This window comes from Ahaetulla prasina, chromosome 7, assembly GCF_028640845.1.
Source record: "Ahaetulla prasina isolate Xishuangbanna chromosome 7, ASM2864084v1, whole genome shotgun sequence".
Classification (NCBI taxonomy): Eukaryota; Metazoa; Chordata; class Lepidosauria; order Squamata; family Colubridae; genus Ahaetulla; species Ahaetulla prasina.
In genome coordinates this window covers 7,377,140-7,401,564 of record NC_080545.1, presented here as the reverse complement: position 1 = coordinate 7,401,564, position 24,425 = coordinate 7,377,140, and the positions used below count along the sequence as shown (strand labels likewise).

The window sequence follows — 24,425 nt, the reverse complement described above, 5'->3', positions numbered from 1 at the left end:
TGAGTCAGGCAAAGTCTACCTTATCTTGCTGAAGTCACTTTCTGGTCTGCCTGCCTTGAGAACTTTGCTAGGACTTTGGCAGAGCTGCAGAGGCACGCCTGATTCAGATTTCCCTGACCCGGCCGTCAGCGGAGGAGTGGGACACGACACCAACCTCCTCACTGTCTGCCACCAACTCCGTGGGCCGGTGGCGGGCCACAACAGAAAGCCCCTCTGCAGAAAGATGCATACCAGCCTCCTTAACCCACCTTAAGATAATACTTACTCATTAAAAAATCTCTGATCTGGTGAATCAGATTTCTGAGGTCCTTGTTGCTCCGGTCTACCTGCTCCTTGGTAGCGTTGGTCTTCAGCAAAACGTCTTGCGCATTCTGCTTGGCCTCGTCGGCTCTTTGTTTGGCTTCCGAAACCTAAGTGAGGTAAGCAGTTCCTGTGTTTACAACAGCTAACAAATTCTGTCTCTGGTTGAAAATAAATACCGACAGAGACCTTAACGGATTCTGAAGCTCCGAGAGTGATTTTTTAAGAATTCTTTGACAATTCTCAACCAAACAATGTTGAGACTCTAGAAAGAGCGCAGAGAAGAGCCACAAAGATGATTTTAGGGGATGCTTGGAAGCTAAAATGTACGATGAACGGTTGGGCGTGGCTAGTCTAGTGAAGAGAAGGACCAGGGGAGACATGATAGCAGAGTTCCAATATTTGAAGGGCTGCCCCAGAGAGAAGGAAGGGGGTCAAGCTATTTTCCAAAGCACCCGAAGGCCAGACAAGGAATAATGGATGGAAACTGATCAAGGAGAGATTCAACCTAGAAATAAGGAGGAATTTTCTGACAATGAGAGCAATCAACCGATGGAACAGAAGTTGACTTTGGAAGTTGTGGGAGCTTCATCCCTGGAGGGTTTCAAGAAGAGACTGGACTGCCATCTGTCAGAAATGGTGTAGGGCCGTGATGGCAAACCAAAGGCAGAGCCTTCTTTGTGGGCATGCCAGCTGTCACCCCAGCCCAGCTCCACCGCGCATGTGCGCGTGCCTCCCTCCAACCAGCTGGTCTTCAGGTCTCCGCTGCGCATGCACGGGGGGGGGCAGGGTGCATGCATGGGAGGCACCTGCATTGCATTTTGGGAGTGCGTGCCCCCCACACTCAGTTTTGGGCCTGGAAGGCCTCATGCATCAACTGTTGTGTCTCGTCCGATCTCACCACAGCCGGGGCCTTCTTATCTGCTTCCGAACACGGAGGAATATCCTAGTATGCCTCCCGGCCCCAGCCCTGGCTCCATGCCCAGACAGGCTGAGGAAGAAGAAGCGCCTCCAGCCCCCAGCCCTGGCTCCATGCCCAGGCAAACGGAGCAACTAGACCCCTACCCCTCCCCCACAGCATGTGAGCCTGAGGAAGGTCAATTACCAACAGCTGCAGACTGGAGTGACCCTCGCTTCAGGAGAATTGATAAGCGGCGTCAACAGAAGGAAGGGAGGGGCAGGCCTGGATAAGTGCTGAGTCATGGAGCCACACCCCATGGCCTAAATAAAGGATCTGCTTTCTGGCATTTTCTGAGTCAGGCAAAGTCTACCTTATCTTGCTGAAGTCACTTTCTGGTCTCCTGCCTGCCTTGAGAACTTTGCTAGGACTTTGGCAGACCTGCAGAGGCACGCCTGATTCGGATTTCCCTGACCCGGCCGTCAGCGGAGGAGTGGGACACGACACCAACCTCCTCACTGTCTGCCACCAACTCTGTGGGCCGGTGGCGGGCCACAACAGAAAGCCCCTCTGCAGAAAGATGCATACCAGCCTCCTTAACCCACCTTAAGATAATACTTACTCATTAAAAAATCTCTGATCTGGTGAATCAGATTTCTGAGGTCCTTGTTGCTCCGGTCTACCTGCTCCTTGGTGGCGTTGGTCTTCAGCAAAACGTCTTGCGCATTCTGCTTGGCCTCGTCGGCTCTTTGTTTGGCTTCCGAAACCTAAGTGAGGTAAGCAGTTCCTGTGTTTACAACAGCTAACAAATTCCGTCTCTGGTTGAAAATAAATACCGACAGAGACCTTAACGGATTCTGAAGCTCCGAGAGTGATTTTTTAAGAATTCTCTGACAATTCTCAACCAAACGATGTTGAGACTCTAGAAAGAGCGCAGAGAAGAGCCACAAAGATGATTTTAGGGGATGCTTGGAAGCTAAAATGTACGATGAACAGTTGGGCATGGCTAGTCTAGTGAAGAGAAGGACCAGGGGAGACATGATAGCAGAGTTCCAATATTTGAGGGGCTGCCACAGAGAGGAGGAAGAGGGTCAAGCTATTCTCCAAAGCACCCAAAGGCCAGACAAGGAATAATGGATAGAAACTGATCAAGGAGAGATTCAACCTAGAAATAAGGAGGAATTTTCTGACAGTGAGAACAATCAACCGATGGAACAGAAGTTGACTTCGGAAGTTGTGGGAGGTTCATCACTGGAGGGTTTCAAGAAGAGACTGCACTGCCATCTGTCAGAAATGGTGTAGGGCCGTGATGGCAAACCAAAGGCAGAGCCTTCTTTGTGGGCATGCCAGCTGTCACCCCAGCCCAGCTCCACCGCGCATGTGTGCGTGCCTCCCTCCAACCAGCTGGTCTTCAGGTCTCCGCTGCGCATGCAGGGTGCATGCATGGGGGGCACCTGCATTGCATTTTGGGAGTGTGTGCCCCCCACACTCAGTTTTGGGCCTGGAAGGCCTCATGCATCAACTGTTGTGTCTCGTCCGATCTCACCGCAGCCGGGGCCTTCTTATCTGCTTCCGAACACGGAGGAATGTCCTAGTATGCCTCCCGGCCCCAGCCCTGGCTCCATGCCCAGACAGGCCGAGGAAGAAGAAGGGCCTCCAGCCCCCAGCCCTGGCTCCATGCCCAGGCAAACGGAGCAACTTGACCCCTCCCTCCCCACAGCATGTGAGCCTGAGGAGGTCAATTGCCAACAGCTGCAGACTGGAGTGACCTCGCGTCAGAAGACTTGATAGACGGAGGCAACAGAAGGAAGGAGGGCAGGCCTGGATAAGTGCTGAGTCATGGAGCCACACCCCATGGCCTATATAAAGGATCTGCTTTCTGGCATTCTCTGAGTCAGGCAAAGTCTAAACATATCTTGCTGAAGTCACTTTCTGGTCTCCTGCCTGCCCTGAGTTCTTTGCTAGGACTTTGGCAGAGCTGCAGAGGCACACCTGATTCGGATTTCCCTGACCCGGCCGTCAGCGGAGGAGTGGGACACGACATCAACCTGGAAGCCAAAAATGGGCACGAAGGGTGCAGGGCACATGCACAGGGGACGCTCGCATTGCATTTTGAGCACTCGGCACCAGAAAGGTTCACCAATCACTGGTGTAGGGGTCTCCTGCTTGGACAGAGGGTTGGATTAGATGACCTACAAAGTGCCTTCCAACTCTGTTATTCTCTTATACCTTAAATAATTACCATTTTGGAGAGCTGTTCCACCTCCGCCAGAGCGCTCAAGATGTCTCGGTCAAAATCGATGGCTTTCTGCCAGGCGGTGTGGGCCACCGTCACCAGACCTTTGCACCCGGGGCCTCCGCATTTCTTCGCTCCATCTTCAGTTTGGCAGCTCAATCCACCACAGGGGGAATCGGCACAGGAAGACCCCGGAGCAGTCCCGCACATCTGTAGTGGAAAGGGAGTAAAAAAAATCAACGGTTATCACTTTCCAAACATTTTATTATTATTATTATTATTATTCAAATTTTTATACCGCCCTATCTCCTGAAGGACTCAGGGCGGTTTACAGCCTTATAAAAACATAAAAAACATAAGAATAAATACAAGTTAGAACAACATTTAAAAAAATTGATTACATTAGGCCAAATTTAAAATATCGATTAAAATAGTACAAAACCCCATTTAAAACTAATTTTTAAAAACTAAACCCTAGGCCAGCCCCGCACAAATAAATAGATGTGTCTTAAGCTCGCGGCAAAAGGTTCGAAGGTCAGGAAGTTGGCGCAGTCCTGGGGGGAGCTCGTTCCAGAGGGTGGGAGCCCCCACAGAGAAAGCCCTTCCCCTGGGTGTCGCCAGTCGGCACTGCCTGGTGGACGGCACCCTAAGGAGTCCCTCTCTGTGGGAGCGTACGGGTCGGTGGGAGGCAGTTGGTGGCAGCAGGCGGTCCCGTAGATAACCCGGCCCTATGCCATGGAGCGCTTTAAAGATGGTAACCAAAACCTTGAAGCGCACCCGGAAGGCCATAGGTAGCCAGTGCAGTCTGCGCAGGAGAAGTGTCACATGGGAACCATGAGGGGCTCCCTCTACTACCCACGCAGTTGCATTCTGAACCAACTTCCAATCATGGAAGAGCCAACTCCTTCAAGGGCTACAATGCTCAACTTATAACAGTTCATTTTGTGAAGACACAGCCCTGAAAATAAGTGATTGATGACCATTTTTTTCCCCACACTTAACGGGCCGTTGCAGCACCTCCCTGGTCACGTGGTCAAAAATTCCGATGCTTTGCAATTCATTGTTTACATTTACATTTACATTTACAATCAACTTTATGACGGCTGCAGTGTCCCACAGAGCAAATTTTATACTGCCCTATCTCCTGAAGGACTCAGGCGGTTTACAGCCTTATAAAAACATAAAAAACATAAGAATAAATACAAGTTAGAACAACATTTTAAAAAATTTATTACATTAGGCCAAATTTAAAATATCGATTAAAATAGTACAAAACCCCATTTAAAACTAATTTTTAAAAACTAAACCCTAGGCCAGCCCCGCACAAATAAATAGATGTGTCTTAAGCTCGCGGCAAAAGGTTCGAAGGTCAGGAAGTTGGCGCAGTCCTGGGGGGAGCTCGTTCCAGAGGGTGGGAGCCCCCACAGAGAAAGCCCTTCCCCTGGGTGTCGCCAGTCGGCACTGCCTGGCGGACGGCACCCTAAGGAGTCCCTCTCTGTGGGAGCGTACGGGTCGGTGGGAGGCAGTCGGTGGCAGCAGGCGATAACCCGGCCCTATGCCATGGAGCGCTTTAAAGATGGTAACCAAAACCTTGAAGCGCACCCGGAAGGCCACAGGTAGCCAGTGCAGTCTGCGCAGGAGAGGTGTCACATGGGAACCACGAGGGGCTCCCTCTATTACCCGCGCAGCTGCATTCTGAACCAACTTCCAAACATGGAAGAGCCAACTCCTTCAAGGGCTACAATGCTCAACTTATAACAGTTCATTTTGTGAAGACACAGCCCTGAAAATAAGTGATTGATGACCATTTTTTTTTCCACACTTAACGGGCCGTTGCAGCACCTCCCTGGTCACGTGGTCAAAAATTCCGATGCTTTGCAATTCATTGTTTACATTTACATTTACATTTACAATCAACTTTATGACGGCTGCAGTGTCCCACAGAGCAAATTTTGCGACCTTCGGACGAGCAAAGTCAAAGGGGAATTCGCTCAGCAATCGGGTAACAGGCTTTACAAGCCGCAACAATTCATTCAACAACCGCAGCAGGAAAGATCGTAAAAATGGAACGAACTGTCTCCCTTAGCGTCAGAACCGTCTCGCTTAGCAAGCGTCTCCCTTAGCAACAGAAACTTTGGGCTCAATTTTGAGGATCTCCCTGTTGAGGATCTCCCTGTTGCTGGAGCAACTTTTGAAACTTTTTCAGCTTTCAAATCTTCCCTGCCTGTCCCCTTTCTCCAACTGTAAAGCAAAGGAAATTGAGAAATTCTTTATCTCCCCCCCAAAAACACAGAATCATCCTTTTAACGACCCCATAATTCCTTGCGGGGTGGAGTCTGGGAAACTCAATGGAGCTGAGTATTTACTGGCCAGATGCCGTTCCTGTCACCAATGCAGAGTTTTCTTCAGCAGATATATTCTTATGGTGCCCAGAGAAAGAGAAATATCTGCCTCTAACCTAGGATCGAACTCACAACCTCCTGATTGGGAGGCGAGAGCGCCACCTCTAGGCCATCGGACCACTCCACCCAGAATGTCCATCCTTTATCATCTTTGCAGCTCTAGAGTTGATTAGTGAAACAAAGTACTATATTTTTCGGAGTATAAGAAGCACTGGAGTATAAGACGCGCCGTAGTTTTTTGGGAAGAAAATGAGAAAAAATCTGATTGGCAAGTGGATCGGCATCCCGGAATACCCTCAATCAGCTGTTCCCAGAGGTGAATTTTAGCAACAGGTTCCTTGGTTGTGAGCTCTGTGCCTTGCTTTTTTTCCTGCCTCTTAAAGCCTCCGAAACAGCTTCAAGAAAAAAGCCTCGGAAGCTCTGTTTGGGGCTTCTTTTCTGAAGCTCTGTTTGGAGGCTTCTTTTCTGAAGTTCTGTTTGGGGGCTTCTTTTCTGAAGTTCTGTTTGGGGGCTTTTTTTTCTGAAGCTCTGTTTGGCGGCTTTTTTTCTGAAGCTCTGTTTGGCAGCTTTTTTTTCTGAAGCTCTGTTTGGAGGCTTTTTTTCTGAAGCTTCATTTCTGATGCTTTTTTCAGCCTCTGAAACCTCCCTTTGAGAAGCTGGGCAGAGCTACATTTGGAGTATAAGACGCACCCAGATTCTCACCCTCTTTTCTGGGGGGGAAAGGTGCGTCTTATACTCCGAAAAATATGGGTAATTGTGGTAGGTCAGCCAGCTGTACGTCTTTCACACAACTCTTTTGGACCAGCTCACAATCCATCAAGACAGCCAGAAAGTAGAAACTCAACACAGCTTTGGAGAAATAGGTTTAAATAAATATTTTGGCCTTCCCAGGATCTGGAAGACGTGACTGTGCAACGTAGACCCCCTGTTCCTTGTTTGTGAACTTTGGAAAGATGTAAAACTATAGAAGCTCTTGAAACAAAAAACAGATACCAGTGAGTCATTTGTCGACCTTCAGTGGAATTAATACTTTTTTCTCCCCAAAGCTGTTTGCTTTAGAAAAAAAAACAAAATTGAACATACTTTTTTCCCTCCCTGAAGCAAATAATAATAATAATAATAATTGGCAGCAAAAGCAAATGAACAAAACCAGATTCAGACCACAGTTAAATTCTTCTACCTTCTGTCAACCCTTCTGGTTGTTGGTTTTTTTTAACTTCAAAAGGACAGAAATGCATTTCTGCATTTATTTATTTATTTGTTTGTTTGTTTTATTTCAATCAACGTAAATGCTTAGTGAACATTGCATTGTCTGAGTTATTTAACTTATATAGCCCAATATTAATAACAATACTAATAGTAATAATAGTAGTAATGATAGTATACTGTTTCCTTATATATAATCATGATCTTTCATTATTTACTTGTACCTAGTACTAATCTTTTATCTTCTAATTTCTACTTCTGTTATCTAGCCACTGATAAAACACATCCCACGTGAAGAAATATTCTGATTCTTCCTTGTCCTTTATTTTTAGTGTCAATCTATCCATCTCTGCACAATCTAATATCTTTTTAATGATCTTCTCTTCTGTAGAAGTCTCCTTCTTCTTCCAGTATTGTGCAAATACAATTCTGATCTTCGATGGAGCCTAGCCGTCTAGGTACCGTAGTTGCTGATGTAAAACCACCACCGTCCTTGACTTATGACCACAATTGAGCCCAACATTTCTGTCATTAAGTGAGGCAATTGTTCGGTGAGTTTCGTTCCTTTTCATCACCTTTCTTGCCGCAGTGGCCTCAACTTTGGCCTTAAATCGAACAACTAGCTGTATTTTTACTCCCAGGGCATTTCACATTATATCCAAAACAGGAGAAAATAGAGAGAAAACCGTCGTTCCATTTTGATTCCTGACTTTCCACAAAATTAAGTGAGTGAGTAAGTGTGTTTCTGGGCAGAGGTAACTACAGAAATACACAATTGAAATGAGACAAAATATTGTCTTAAGTAGGGATGTACAAATCACATCATGCTTCTCTGTTCTTTTAGTAGGAAGTTACTTAGCCTCAATATCCCTTCTTTTTTTAAATACAAAGAATTCCACTCTCTCTCCAAATTAGAGGATTCAGTCAGATGGTTTTTAGAGAGGATTACCACCTTCTCCTTCAATTAAAGCAAGATGGAGCTTTAAGGGGAGAATCTTCAGCAAGTATTTAAGAGGCAAAAATCTACAGTAGGTTTTAATCTTTCCAGGCACCTACGATGTATTTTTTTTTCTTGCCGGCCCTCTTCGTTTCCGTTTTTGGTGTCGTTTTACAGTAGTGGCCAAAATTGTGGGAACCTTTTGGGAAAAGTGTATTTTCTAAAACTAGCTAATAACACCACTTTTTTGGGGGCCACGAAATTATATATCAGTAGAAAGATAATTTAATCAAGAATGTAATGCAATAACTTTTGTGAAGGATTTGCTATTAGAATAGCAGTAACAGTATAAGGAAGAAAAGTGAAACACGTACCCCGTTTCCCTAAAAATAAGACATCCCCTGATAATAAGCCCAATCGGGCTTTTGAGCGCATGCGCTAAAAGAAGCCTCTCCCCAAAAATAAGCCCTCCCTGAAAATATTTAAACGCAGAGCTAGAATTCAGATAAGATGGCAAGAGGAGCCGCGTCTTGCTCCACGCGCCCCAAAATTATAAGACCTCCCCAAAAATAAGGCCAAGCACTTATTTCAGGGTTCAAAAAAATATAAGACAGGGTCTTATTTTCCGGAAAATATGGTAGAAAAAACGAGATATACAAAAATGATCTCCATAGAAAAAAACGATGTGTATAAAAATTATCCCCATGTCAGTTAATAGTTGGGTGACCTTTAGCAAGAATGACTGCCTTACAACGTCTTCCCATGGAGTGAACCAAGTCTTTGAATTCTGCAGCTGTTATCATGTGGAACCAAGATTGAATGATGGCTTCTATTAACTGGGTTTTATTGCTGGGTCACTTCTGACTAACAAGTTTCTTTAGTCGGCTGCATAGATTTTCAATTGGGTGAAGGTCTGGGCTATTCCCAGGATATTCCAGCAGTGGAATAGAAATATATTGAAACTTCCAAAAAAAAAAAAAAGTGGTGTTATTAAACCTCAAAAATACACTTTCCCCAAAAGGTTTCCATAATTTTGGCTGCTACTGTAATAATACACATTTTTCAAAACCGTGTTTACCTCTTGACACGACGTTTGAATCATTACTCATTTTTTTATTACTCTGCGGCTCAGTTTCTGCTTCTTTATATTTTTGCTTTGTTTTAAACTTGGGTGGTTGGAAGCTCGATCTAAGTTCTCTCTTCTGGAAATGTTCAGTGATAAAGACTAAAAAAAATACAGATATAAATAAATAACCCTGGGTGGGCCCTTCTACTATTTTTTTTTCTATTTTCTGCCACGAGGTGGGTGGTAACTAGGGATATGGTCTTCCCTGCTGAAATGCTGCATCTCTGGAATGTATTTTGGCACCAGGAGGAGATAAACTTTGTCTGATCAGGTTTCTCGGGATAATCCTAGGATTTGCCAGTTCAGTTCCCGGCTTTGTTTTTCAATACAAACTGTTTTATCTGTCTTAAGATAATTCTTATTTCTTCATTTCTTTATTTTATTAGATTTTTATGCCGCCCTTCTCCCGAAGGACTCAGGGCGGTGTACAGCCAGAAAATAAAACCCACAATATACACAAATTAAAACAGAAATTAAGATGAGCATATTACAAAAATGGCCGACATTTAAAATTTTAAAACCCTAAAAAATTAATAAATAACCCCAATTAAAATTTACTAAAACTTTTAAGCCAGTCCCGCTTGAATAAATAAATGCGTTTTCAGCTCACGGCGAAAAGTCCGAAGATCAGGCACTTGGCGTAGACCAGGGGGAAGTTCGTTCCAAAGCGTAGGAGCTCCAACAGAGAAGGCCCTACCCCTGGGGGCCGCCAGCTGACATTGTTTGGTGGACGGCACCCTGAGAAGACCCTCTCTGTGTGAGCGTACGGGTCGGTGGGAGGCATGAGGTAACAGCAGGCGGTCCCGTAAGTACCTGGGCCCTAAGCCATGGAGCGCTTTAAAGGTGGTAACTTTGCTGCTAAAATTTGGAGAGATCCCAAAAACTCTCAGACCAGTACAGGTAGCCTTCGACTTACGACCACAATTGAGCCCACGATTTCTGTTGGGAAGCGAGACACGACTTAAAGGAGTTTTGCCCTGTTTTTTTGTGACCTCTCTTGACACAGTGGTTAAAGTTTGTGAAATTGTCAGAGTTGTGAAATTCGTAACGCAGTTGTTAAAGGCGAATCCGGCTTCCCCTTTGGCTTTGTTTGTCAGAAGGTCGCAAAATTTGATCATACGACGGCGGGACACAGCCACCATCATAAATAGGAGTCATTTGCCAAGCGCCTGTACTTTGATCATGGCCGTAAGTGTGAAAAACAACGTCCAAAGGTCTTGAAAAAGCACCTTCGAGACATCCATGATCTGAGAATCTCCATCGACATTGAGCAACCTATTAGTGCCATGATGGTGAACCTATGGCACGTGTGCCACAAGTGGCATGCATAACCATATTGGTGGGCACGCGAGCTCAGCTCCGGCGCGCACATATGCACCGCCCAGCTGATTTTTGGGCCTTCTGGCCCCACTGGAAGTAAGGAAACAGGCTGTTTCCTGCCTCTGGAGGGCCTCGGGGGTGGGGGAGGTCGTTTTTGCCCTCCCCAGGCTCCTAGAAAAGCTCTGGAGCCTGTGGAGAGCAAAAAACAGACTTTCCAATCCCACTGGAATGGGCCATTTCCGGCCTGCAGATATCTCCGGGGGCGGGGAAGGCTGTTTTTGCTCTCCCCAGGCTCCTAGAAATCCCACTGTGCCATCGCATGCCAAAGGTCGGGGAGGAGCACAGAGGGGTACGTGCGCATGTGAGGGGGTCACGTGCGCATGCGTGGGGCTGAGGCGCAGAGAATTATGGATGTGGGCACGCCTGCACACGACCCCCTCCCACGCTCCCTCCGCTTTTGGCACGCGACAGCAGTAAGGTTAGCCATCACTGTATTAGTGTAATTGGTGGGAAAACAAAACAGCCATTTCTCAAAACGCCTGGCACAACATAGGAGAACAAACCCATCAGGACTAGATTCAACAGTCCACCTGTAGTTGAAAGACAAAGGCCGCTCTTTTGAAGAGAGCAAAGGCCACATTTTGGACAGAGAGGGCCACTGGTTTGAAAGAGGAGTTGAAGAGGCCATCTACGTCAAATTGAACAGCCCTCTCTCAAAGGAGCGGGAGGGATACAACATCATCTCTCTCCAGTCTACAACACAATCCTTTCAGCAGATCCAAGAAGGCTCCACATTTGTTTTGCACCACTCAGGTGACCCTGAGGACACAGACAAACCTCCAGGTAGCCTCAACAACTCTTAAAAAAGATTGAAATTGTACAGCTAACGGTCTGTAGAGATTCTTAAGTCATCCAGGTCACGGTTGTCCCAAAGGTGCTTTTTCAGGAGGCAAGCTGGACTTTCCGGTTTTTCTTTGAAGACATTTCGCTTCTCATCCTAAGAAGCTTCTTCGGCTCTGACTGGATGGTGGGGGAAATGGAAGGATTTATATTCCTTGCAGACAGCTGAAAAAAATTGCAGACTACAGGACCAGGAGAACTGGGCGCACTCTAAAAAGAACGCAAATGACCAGCTGTCCGCAAGGAGTATAAATCCTTCCCTTCCCCACCATCCAGTCAGAGCTGAAGAAGCTTCTGGGATGAGAAGCGAAACATCTTCAAAGGAAAAACCAGAAAGCCCAGTTGCCTCTTTTTTTTTTAATTTGCATTTATATCCCGCCCTTCTCCGAAGACTCAGGGCGGCTTACACTATGTCAAGCAATAGTCTTCATCCATTTGTATATTATATACAAAGTCAACTTTATTGCCCCCAACAATCTGGGTCCTCATTTTACCTACCTTATAAAAGGATGGAAGGCTGAGTCAACCTTGGGCCTGGTGGGACTTAAACCTGCAGTAATTGCAAGCAGCTGCTGTTAATAACAGACTGTCTTACCAGTCTGAGCCACCAGAGGCCCCTGGTGGGCTCTCTTGAAAAAGCACCAACCGTGACCCGGACGACTAAGAACCTCCAAAGACGTGTCATCTATAGACAACATTTTTTTCTTCCTTCCTAACACTGATTCCCTGTTCATTTTCACCCCCTTCCCAAACTCTTCGCCCTCGTCCAAGCTCAGCTACGGCCTTCGCGGGGGTGCCTACCTTCTCTGACACTTCAGCCAAATCCAGACTCTGCAGTTTGCCCCCCAGTTCATCCAAGAGACGGGATTGCTCTTCCTGTGTAGCCTGGAAGCTGGCCGCCGTCTCGTTGATCAAACTCTCCACCTCGAGGCGCATTTCGGCGGATTGTTCAATGAGGCTCCCAGGAAGCAAAACCGAAGCGTTGGCTCTTTTTTCCGCCTCCAGGGACATCTGGAAATATTTGGTGATACTGTCCAAGGCGCCTGAAACCAATCAGAAGGGAAACCGGTTGAGCGTCCGTGTCCAGACTGGCCTTAACGGCGTTAATACAGGTAATCCTCGACTTACATCCCCAAGGGAGCCCCAAATTTCTGCCGCTAAGCGAGACAGTTATGAAAGGGAGTTTTGCCCATTTTACGACCTTTCTTGCCTGCGCTGTGAAGTGAATCGCTGCAGTTTGAAGCAAGCAACATGGTTATTAAGGGATTCGATGGCTTTCCCCATCGACTTGTCGGAAGGTCGCAAAACGGGATCACGTGACCCTGGGACACGGCAACCATCATAAATACAGCTAGTCCTCAACCTATGACCACAACTGAGCCCAAAATTTATGTCGCTAAGTGAGACATTCATTAAGTGACTTTTGTCCCATTTCTTGACCATTTCTTGCCATCATTGTAAAGTGAGACACGGCAGTTGTTAAATTAGCCACACGGTTGTAAAGTGAATTTGACTTTCCCGTGGACTATGGTTGTCAGAAGGTCGCAAAAGGGGTGACCTGGGGGACATTGCCACTGTCATGAATATGAACCGGTTGTCAAGCATCCCAATTTTGATCACGTGACCATGGGGATAACACAATGGTCACAAGTGTGAAAAACGGTCATAAGTCTCTTCTTTCAGTACCGTTGTAACTTTCAACAGGTCACTAAATGAATGGTTATAAGTTGAGGGTTACTTATCTTTTGGAACAGCTATTTATAAAATTAAATTCATGATGCAGCCATAATTAGTTCTGCAACCCAACAAGAAAGGCACAGACTTCAGAGGATAATTAGAACTGCAGAAAAAACAATGGCTACCAACCTGCCTTCCATTGAGAACCTGTATACAACAGAGAAGGGGCAGGGCCTTCTCTGTTGGAGCTCCTACGCTCTGGAACGAACTTCCCCCTGGTTTACGTCAAGTGCCTGATCTTCGGACTTTCCGCCGTGAGCTGAAAACGCACCTATTTATTCAAGCGGGACTGGCCTAAAAGTTTTATTAAATTTTAATTGGGGTAATTTATGTTTTAAGGTTTGTTAAATTGCTTTTAAATTCCGGCCACCTTGTAATATGTTTTGTTTTAATCTTGTTTTAATGTGTATATTGTGGATTTTTTTATATGGCTGTACACCGTCCTGAGTCCTTCGGGAGAAGGGCGGTATAAAAATCGAATAAAATAAATAAAATAAATAAATATACTGCACGAGTCAAAAAGAGGGCTGTGAAAATATTTACAGACCTCTCACATCCTAGACATAAACTGCTCCAACTCCTACCCTCAAAATGATGCTATACAGCACTGCACACCAGAACAACTAGACACAAGGAGAGATGCCATCACTCTGCTAAACAAATAATTCCCTCAACACTGTCAAACTATTTACTAAATCTGTACTACTATTAATCTTCTCATCGTTCCTATCACCCATCTCCTTCCACTTACGACTGCATGACTGTAACTTTGTTGATTGTATCCTTACGATTGATATTGATATTGTTTCCTGATTGCTTATTTGTACCCTATGACTATCATTAAGTGTTGTACCTTATCAGTCTTGATGAACGTATCTTTTCTTTTAAGTACACTGAGAGCAGATACACCAAGACAAATTCCTTGTGTGTCCAATCACACTTGGCCAATAAAGAATTCTATTCTATTCTATTCTATTCTATTCTATTCTATTCTATTCTATTCTATTCTATTCTATTCTATTCTGTTCTGTTCTGTTCTGTTCTAATCTGTTCTATTCTATTCTATTCTATTCTATTCTATTCTATTCTATTCTATTCTATTCTATTCTATTCTATTCAGCAAGGCCAATGGCCTTCTTCTTCTTGTGCCATATCCATCATTGGACGTTGGCGATCATGTTGCCGATCCTATTTTTATCAACAGCCGCACGAAAAAGTGCTGCTGAGTTTTTGATTTTGAAACCATAATGTCCTTCTTCTGCCTGGACCTCGTTTGCCTTCCATCTTTCCTTAGAGGATTAAGTGAATGATGCAGTTTTTTCCAGCATCGTATCTCCAAAATATTCTAACTTTCGTTTTTTTTATGGTTTTGATGACTTCCCTTGGCTTTCCCAGGCGGCTTATCCCCTCCTCGTTTCTGATTTTGTCAACCCAACTTATACATAACAGCCGCCTGTAAATCCACATTTCAAATGCTTCGTAGTTTTTTCAAGTGGCTTCCTTTCAGAGACCAACTCTCCACTCCATAGAGCAGGATAGAAAAGCTTAGCATCTGACAAGCCTAATTTTCAATCTTAGGCTTATGTTGTGATTGGAGAAGACGAAAAGGCCAGAGGCCAATGAAGCCCAATTAAGCTTGTTCCACTGAAATCCACGTGATTTTCATTATTTAGAATATTTTCACTGCTTTTCAAGCCGCCTCCTTCCTAAAGCCTTTTAATTTGAGTTCGATTCTGTTCGATGTTCGCGAAATCTATCTGCTTGAGGTGGTATTCAGCCGGTTCAAACCGGTTCGGGCGAACTGGTAGCGGAAATCGAGGGTGGGCCTGCCCACCTGCCTTGGCTCTATGCTGTCCTATTTAGGCAAGTTTTTGAGGCCAAAAGGTGTGCATGTGCGGAAGGCCGTGGCGTGTGCACTCACATTTTCGGTGCTGGGCGAACCGGTAGGTAAATTATGTGAATCCAACCTCTGGTTCCCTCCCACAGTTTCCTTTCTTGTGAAAAGCCAGACTTTTCCCCCACCAAAATTCCTTGAGGCCTAAAGAACAAACCTCGAATATCCGAGATTTTTATGAACTCCAGCTGCTCAGCGAGTTCTTTCACAGCGTTGTGTAAGCTCTTGGCATCGGCCTCCAAAGCCGTCAGCCCGGCCTCCGCGATACTGCTTTCGTTTGCCGCGGTAGAGATTTTTTCCTCCACTTCAATGATCTTTTGGGCGACATCTGCTTTCAGCTTCCTGCGAACCCAAGAAAACTTCCATTATTGCAAAAGCTGATGGGAGTTAGCAGAGATGCCTGCGTGGACTGCTTTGATCCAAGGGGGAAAAAAAAGTACCCCACAATTACAGTTGTCGTCCTTGACATACAACAGTTCATTCCAGGACCATTTAGAAGTTACAACGGCGCAAAAGGTCACAAAAGGGGAACACCATGACCGTCATAAATATGAGTCATTTGCCAAACTTCTAAATTTTGATCACGTGACCATGGGGATGCTGCAACGGTCGTAAGCATGGGGAAAGGGTCATAAGTCACTTTTTTTCAGTCCCCTTGTAACTTCGAACGGTCACTAAACGGACTGTTGTAAGTCAAGGACCATCCCTCTTTTGTTACAGCGTTCTTTCCTCATAGGCAGTGGTGGGATTCAGCCAGTTTGCACCACTTCGGGAGAACCGGTTGTTAACTTTCTGAGCAGTTTAGTGAACTGGTTGTTGGAAGAAATCATTAAGGCAGAGAACCGGTTGTTAAATTAATTGAATCCCACCACTGCTCATAGGTAAAGGTAAAGGTTCCCCTCGCACATACATGCTAGTCGTTCCCAACTCTAGAGGGCGGTGCTCATCTCCGTTTCAAAGCCGAAGAGCCAGTGCTGTCCGAAGACGTCTCCGTGGTCATGTGGCCGGCATGACTCAACGCCAAAGGCGCACGGAACGCTGTTACCTTCCCACCAAAGGTGGTCCCTGTTTTTCTACTTGCATTTTTAAGTGCTTTCGAACTGCTAGGTTGGCAGAAGCTGGGACAAGTAACGGGAGCTCCCCCTGTTACACGGTGCTAGGGATTCGAACCGCTTAACTGCCGACCTTTCCTCATAGATGGGGTTTATTTCAGGGTTGTTTTTTTGTTAACACAAAGTGGGGGGGGGGAACGCTTGGGAAAACAGCACACTTCTATGAGATTTAACCATCTGCATTCCAAACAGCTGCCGTAATGTGCTTGAATATTGCCAATTACGTATGTTATATTGGCTCGTGGGACTGTCCCTAATTTGTTTCACGCCCCGTATAATAAACCGTCTGTGTTAAGAATATTTTTTTGCATAGGCTGCAAGACAAGCGTATTCTGTGAAGGGAAATGTTGCACAATAGAGTCTTTTTTAAAGTCTCCAGAAAGTCTGAAAAAGACGCGATCGCAGAAATATTAGAGAAAAGGCTGGGAAGCAGGTTTACTCCAAGTGGAGTTGGGCAGATTGGATACCAAGTTTCTTAGCTCCACTCCCCAAGCTCTGCCTGCCCTTCTCCTGCATAGACAGATTCAGCAATCTTGCCATTTTGCTCTCCCAGTTAAAAAGAGGAACAAGAACAAACAAGAAGAACAAGTATGGAACAGAACAGAATAAAAAAATAGAATAGAATAGAATAGAATAGAATAGAATAGAATAGAATAGAATAGAATAGAATAGAATAGAATAGAATTATATAACAGAATCATAAATAGGGATAGGAATGAGAAGAGAAGAGTAGAGTAGAATAGAATAGAATAGAACAGGATAGAAACAGAACAGAAAGAGATCAGAAACAGAACAGAACAGAATAGAAACAGAACAGAATAGAAAATAGGAATATAACAGAATAGAAACAGAACAGAATAGAAACAGAACAGAATAGAAACAGAACAGAACAGAAACAGAACAGAACAGAATCGAATCGAAACAGAACAGAATAGGAACAGAATGGAAGAGAACAGAACAGAACAGAACAGAGTAGGAACAGAACAGAACAGAACACTTCCACTCTTTTCTCCCTCCTTTCTCCCCAAGTTCTCCTTAAAACCATTCAACAACCACAACGCGCTCCTTTCTCCGTCGGACGAACTAACAGCAGGCAATGTGTTTCTTGATGGCATAGTAGGCCCTTACTCACTCTGCTTCTTCGAAGAGGTCACCGATGTTCTTAAGGGGCTCCGTCGCCGGATTTTGAGCAATGATGCTTTTGATCTCGTTCAGCTTCTCCTCCACCGAGTTGAGGGTCTCTTGGTAGGGGCCGCTCACCCCCGTGATCTTCAGGACTTTGGCTCGTTCCAGGAACCTGTGGGTCTTATTTGTCAACTCGGTGACGATGACATCCCAGAGAGCAAAGCACTGATGGCAAGGAGCGCAGTCTGGAAAAGTTCCCGAGTAGCCTCGGGTGCATTTATTGCAACGGGGACCTTCGATGCCTTCCTTGCAGATGCATTGGCCAGTCGACCGGTTACACTGCAGAGTCTGGATGCCTCGCGAATCACACTCACAAGCTGAACGAGAGAGACATAAAGAAATAAGTTTTAGCCCTGCAAACCTGGAGTGTGGAAACCACCATTATCAACCCAAAATGAATATAAGAAGTATATTCTTATATTCTGGTGGCTCAATGGACTAAGACAGTCTGTTATTAACACAGCTGCTTGCAATTACTGCAAGTTCAAGTCCCACCAGGCCCAAGGTTGACTCAGCCTTCCATCCTTTATAAGGTAGGTAAAATGAGGACCCAGATTGTTGGGGGCAATAAAGTTGACTTTGTATATAATATACAAATGGATGAAGACTATTGCTTAACACAGTGTAAGCCGCCCTGAGTCTTCGGAGAAGGGCGGGATATTTTAATTCAAATTAAAAAAAAAAAAGGGCCGCAATGCTGAGAAGAGTATTTTCTCTCCCCAATATTTTCTATGTGGAAAATCAGAACTTCTTATAATGTTAATAGCAATAGCAATAGCATTTAGACTTATATACCGCTTCACAGTGCGTTACAGCTATTTACAGGCCCCAACAATCTGGGTCCTCATTTTAGCAACCTCGGAAGGATGGAAGGCTGAGTCAACCTTGAGCCAGTCAGGATCGAATTCCTGGCAGTCAGCAAAATTTGCCTGCAATACCGCACTCTAAACACTGTACCACCATACCAATAGCACTTAGATTTATATACCGCTTCACAGTGCCTTTACAGCACCTCTCTGAGCGGTTTACAGAGTCAGCCTATTGCCCCCAACAATCTGGGTCCTCATTTTACTGACCTGGGAAAGACGGAAGGCCAAGTCAACTTTGAGCTGCTCAGGATCAAACTGATGGCAGTCGGCAGAGTTAGCCCGCAATACGGCATTCTAACCACTGCGCCACCAGGGCTTAAATTGGTTTCATTCAGATTTCTCTTTCCTTACACAATTTTTAATCTAAGTCTCAGTTGTGAATGCAGTTTATGGTCCACTCAGAATTTTCCACCCATAGAAATGGTTCTAGATCGGGGGTCTCCAACCTTGGTCCCTTTAAGACCTGTGGACTTCAACTTCCAGAGTCCCTCAGCCAGCAAAGCTGGCTGAGGAACTCTGGGAGTTGAAAGTCGCTTCTGCTCAAAAGGACTTATTAAATTGATTGATTTTCTAAGCAGGCAGAATTTCACAAGCGTTCGATCTTTGATGTAGAATCAACACGGCAAGTACCGACTCCCTTTTTGAAACCTGAAACCTTTCTTTGTCTCTGATTAATTGACTTTTAAAATGGCGTCTGAAAGTGAAAGTAAAAATTTTTAGTACAACAAAGTAGCGTTATTTGTGGATTGTTACAAACGGAGGTCTCTTATACTGAATGGAGTAAAAGAAGTTGTTAAGTTTAAATTCCTGATCTTTTTGAAGACAGAATGGCAGCTAAACCTTTAAAGCCTTCTGGAAGAAGGGGATCTGAACCAAGTCTTGAGGATATATTGAAAGAACAATTAAAACTTTCTGAAGATAGGCAAAAAGAGATGATGGAGAATTTTAATGCAAAAATAAGAGAAGATATTCTCATGGCAGTTCAAGGACTGAGTAAAAAAATTGAGGGATTGGAAGAGGAAATGCAACAGATCTCTCAGTCAAATAAGCATTTAGAAGATAAAATGCAAGGTGTTCAGAAAAAAGTGGATCAAAATGAAGATCAGGTTGTGATATTACAATATAAACTTATGGAAGGAGCTCTTAGAATTCGTGGTATGCAAGAACAGCGAGGAGAAGACTTAAGAAAAATTATATCAGAAGCATTGGCTGAATTTATTGAAGTGGAACCCCAAGAGGTAGCTTACCAAATTGATAAAATATATAGAGTTAATTCCTGGATCGCAAGACAGAGAAAGCTTCCTCGGGACATTGTGGTTTATTTTGTGAAAAGGACTATGAGAAATCAGATTTTGCAAGTTTCATATCAGACAACTTTAAAAAATTGGAGAACAAGAAGAAGACACAAAAGATGTACTCAGATGAAGTACCGAACGATTGATTATGTATTCTATGTTTATTTGTTTATAAAATTAAAAATCACCATTTATTTAAACGGATTCACACATTCTTTAGCCCGGGTTTGTAAAAGGCCATTTAATGGAGCAAATTACTTCAAACAAAACCGGTTCTCTTGTGCAAAATTTGATCAATTGGGGAGAGAGAGAAGATCGATAAATCTGTTAATAGTAAACTAAGAAATGTGAGAGAAACGTTACAATAAATGATACGATGACATTCTGAAATGATTAACACTGGAGAACAAGAAGAAGACATAAAAATGTACTCAGATGAAGCACTGAATGATTGATTATGTATTGTATGTTTGTTTATAAAATTAAAAATCACCATTTATTTAAACGGATTCACACATTCTTTAGCCCGGGTTTGTAAAAGGCCATTTAATGGAGCAAATTACTTCAAACAAAACCGGTTCTCTTGTGCAAAATTTGATCAATTGGGGAGAGAGAGAAGATCGATAAATCTGTTAATAGTAAACTAAGAAATGTGGGAGAAACATTACAATAAATGAAAAGATGACATTCTGAAATGATTAACATTGGAGAACAAGAAGAAGACATAAAAAATGTACTCAGATGAAGCACTGAATGATTGATTATGTATTGTATGTTTGTTTATAAAATTAAAAAAAAATTAAAAAAGAAAAGAAATGCAGGGCCTTATTGAATGCTCTCCGATAAAATTTATCGTATGGGAGGTTCATAACTCCTTCTTCAAGGGGTCCTTCTTCTGAAATTTTACTTTCAAGTTTCCGGTTTGCAAGCCCTGGATTGTGATCCGAATGGTCAAAATTCTCATAAGAAACGTGACATGACCCAAGAGAAAGGGGAATTTAAAAAAAATCACCATTTATTTAAACGGATTCACACATTCTTTAGCCCGGGTTTGTAAAAGGCCATTTAATGGAGCAAATTACTTCAAACAAAACCGGTTCTCTTGTGCAAAATTTGATCAATTGGGGGAGAGAGAGAAGATCGATAAATCTGTTAATAGTAAACTAAGAAATGTGAGAGAAACGTTACAATAAATGAAAAGATGACATTCTGAAATGATTAACACTGGAGAACAAGAAGAAGACATAAAAATGTACTCAGATGAAGTACCGAACGATTGATTATGTATTGTATGTTTGTTTATAAAATTAAAAATCACCATTTATTTAAACGGATTCACACATTCTTTAGCCCGGGTTTGTAAAAGGCCATTTAATGGAGCAAATTACTTCAAACAAAACCGGTTCTCTTGTGCAAAATTTGATCAATTGGGGGAGAGAGAGAAGATCGATAAATCTGTTAATAGTAAACTAAGAAATGTGAGAGAAACGTTACAATAAATGATACGATGACATTCTGAAATGATTAACACTGGAGAACAAGAAGAAGACACAAAAGATGTACTCAGATGAAGTACCGAACGATTGATTATGTATTCTATGTTTATTTGTTTATAAAATTTAAAAATCACCATTTATTTATTGTAAAAGGCCATTTAATGGAGCAAATTACTTCAAACAAAACCGGTTCTCTTGTGCAAAATTTGATCAATTGGGGGAGAGAGAGAAGAATGCAAAACAGAGAGGAGGAAGGAGAAAAAAAAAGGCAGTTGTGCAATTTTAACAAAGTGGCTTTTTTGTTCTCAGAAATAAAAGTGCTTTATTTTCTTCAAAGCCCCTCCAGCATCCCCCACTGTGAATGGTTGTCTATGGAATGCATCTCCCTCTGGCAATTCATTTTGCTTTGAACATTAGGTGGGGGGGGGATCGACATTGGGGGGGGAGGGTTGAGGAGGTCCCACTTAACCCTTAATGGGTTAGTTTTGGACTCACCGATCCATCAAATTCCCAAGCTGGGTCTACCAAACATTGGAGCCATCAGCTGAAGTTCTCTTGAAGATCTCCCAAGTCCATTAGGTTATTCCTCCTTTGGGCTGTTTTATTCATCCGTTTATTTGCATCTCGCTCTTATTATTTTTATAAGAAACTCAAGGGGGCAAGAGGTAGCCAACATACCTCCTTTCTCCTATTTTCCCCACAACAACAACCCTGTGAGGTGGGTTGGGTTGAGAGAAAGAGAGTGACTGGTCCAAGGTCACCCAGTAAGCTTTCATGGCTAAGGTGGGACTAGAACTCTCGGTCTCCTGGTGATTGGCCCAAAGTCATCCAGCTGTCTTTCATGGCTAAGGTGGGACTAGAACTTTCTGTCTCCTCGTGATTGGCCCAAAGTCACCCAGTCAGCTTTCATGACTAAGGCGGGACTAGAACTTTCGGTCGCTTGGTGATTGGACCAAAGTCATCCAGCTGTCTTTCATGGCTAAGGTGGAACTAGAACTTTCGGTCTCCTGGTGATTGGCCCAAAGTCACCCAACTGGCTTTCATGGCTAAGGCGGGACTACAACTCTCGGTCTCCTGGTGATTGGCCCAAAGTCACCCAGTCAGCTTTCATGGTTAAAGTGGGACTAGAACTCACAATCTCCTGGTGATTGACTCAAAATTACCCAACCAGCTTTCATGACTAAGGTGAGTAAAACATATCACTCATCTCCTGAAGACTGACCTAAAGTCACGCTACCATCCTTCAGGGCTAAGCTGAGACTAGAATTCACCACCTCCCGGTTTCTAGCTTGGACCTTAACCACTGGACCAAATTGCTTTTTAAAAAAACATATTTTATATTTAGCATATCAAGTTACTGGTTGTGGGAATGCCCCCAATCCAGGGGTGAAATGCACCTAGTTCGGACCGGTTCGGCCAATCCGGTAGCAATGGCGATGGGTGGTTTGGAGAACCGGTAGCCAAAATCCCTGCCCCACCCTGCCCATGCCCACCCAATTGCCCGGTTGTCCACTTGCCCACTTGCCGCTTCTTTTAAAAAATAATTTTAAAAGGTAAAAAAAGAGGCTCTGTGACGATCACAGCTGAGCCGCGCGATTGTCAGAGCCTTTTTTTAACCTTTTAAAAGCATTTTTAACAACCTATTCGGCCGAATAGCTTGTAAAAAAATGCTTTTAAAATGTAAAAAAAGAGACTCTGATGATCACAGCTGAGCTGCTTGATCGTCAGAGCCTTTTTTTAATTTTTAAAAGCATTTTTTTACAACCTATTTGGCCGAACAGGTTGTAAAAAAATGCTTTTAAAATGTAAAAAAAGAGACTCTGACAATCACAGCTGAGCTGCTTGATCGTCAGAGCCTTTTTTTTTTAGTTTTAAAAGCATTTTTTTTCAACCTATTTGGCCGAATAGGTTGTAAAAAAATGCTTTTAAAACGTAAAAAAAGAGACTCTGACGATCACAGCTGAGCTGCTTGATCATCAGAGCCTTCTTTTTTAGTTTTAAAAGCATTTTTTTACAACCTATTTGGCGGAATAGTGTAAAAACAATGCTTTTAAAAGAAAAAAAAAAGAATGCGCACCACAGCTGATCATCCCTCCGCACACTGTTCTATTTACCCCGTGCCTCTTTTTGGCGTGCACTGCACACGCACACCTTGAATTTGGTGCGTGGTGTGCACTGCGCATGCCGGCCCACAAAACGCCTGCCCAGCCAGCGAACCGGTAGTAAACCAGTTCAGATTTCACCGCTGCCCCAATCCAACCAAGGGTGACATTTGAGGTCCCTTCCAACTCTTGTTATTCTGTATTCTGATAAATTACTCTGTGGACTTCTCGATCCAAAAACCCAGATCTGTTTTAGGCCCACCAATGGCAGCCATTTGAAGGACAGACAACCACCTTGTAGCTTTTTGATGACATGGTCCAGGTCTGTATTCTTCACATTCCAAACATACTTAACCCTCCATCGATATTAGAACAGAACTAAACACACAGGGAGAATGTAAACTTAGCTTAGCGTGAATGAATAAACATCCCTGTGGATCAGAAATCAACGCTCGGATACTTCATCGTTATATCATCCTAGTTATAAAACAAGGATTTGACAAGTCTGGGCATAATAAGATTTAAGGAGGGTTCAGGAAAAAAAACCTGGAACATGTTCAAAGAAGAGAGCAGAGGGCAAAGAATTCAAAACTGCATCCTACAAAGGATGAACAAACTGGAACATCTAACCTTGAGAAGACCAAAAAGGGGATATAACATTCCTCAAATACCTAAGAGGACATCTGGCAGAACAAGGCCGATGCTCTGTAAATTACCATTCCAGAATGCAGGGCAGGGAATAAAAGGTTTAAGTTACAGGAAGGCAGATTCTGAAGGTAAGGACAAACTCGATTTGAGTTTGTTGACTTTGAAACTAATTATCCAGAGATACGGTAGTTCTCCTTATTTGAAAAGGTTCAAGTAAGAGGCTGGACAGCCATATATGCAGGGATTCCAGCAAAATAGATGTCTGCACAGAACGGGTATCTCATTAGAAGGCCTAATAATTTGTTCCTTCCAACTCTATAATTCTGTATTTAAAATCCACATAGAAATTGATAGATGATAGATAGATAGATAGATAGATAGATAGATAGATAGATAGATAGATAGATAGATAGATATGAATGGAGATATAAGATAGATAAATAGATAGAAGAAGATTGACAGAGACAGATATAGACATAGATAGATGATAGATAGATATAGACAATAGACAATAGATAGATACAGATGATAGATAAATGATAGATGATAGATAGATATAGACAGATAGATAGATATAGATGTTAGATAAATAGATATAGACAGATAGATATAGATGATAGATTGGTAAGAGATATAAGATATAGATAGATATAGATAGATGATAGATAGATGATAGACAGATAGATATAGATGATAGATAGGTATAGATAGATAGATATAGACAGATAGATAGATACAGATGATAGATAAATGATAGATCGA

At 43.4% G+C, this 24,425-nt stretch overlaps 1 protein-coding gene across 2 annotated transcripts in view; it reads right to left on the bottom strand.

Annotated features, from left to right (window-relative positions):
- LAMB1 (laminin subunit beta 1) overlaps nucleotides 1-24,425 on the bottom strand; it is a 94,485-nt gene that overhangs the window by 12,970 nt on the left and 57,090 nt on the right. Inside the window, exons 24-28 of one of the 2 annotated variants that reach the window (XM_058191739.1) lie at nucleotides 17,201-17,570; nucleotides 15,114-15,298; nucleotides 12,127-12,368; nucleotides 3,441-3,644; nucleotides 1,821-1,965 (exon numbers count right to left, since the gene is read on the bottom strand). In XM_058191739.1, the coding sequence (XP_058047722.1) occupies nucleotides 1,821-1,965; nucleotides 3,441-3,644; nucleotides 12,127-12,368; nucleotides 15,114-15,298; nucleotides 17,201-17,570 (1,146 nt within the window). Of the gene's footprint in view, nucleotides 1-265; nucleotides 411-1,820; nucleotides 1,966-3,440; nucleotides 3,645-12,126; nucleotides 12,369-15,113; nucleotides 15,299-17,200; nucleotides 17,571-24,425 lie in introns of both variants that reach the window. The other variant, XM_058191741.1, reaches the window with a different exon arrangement.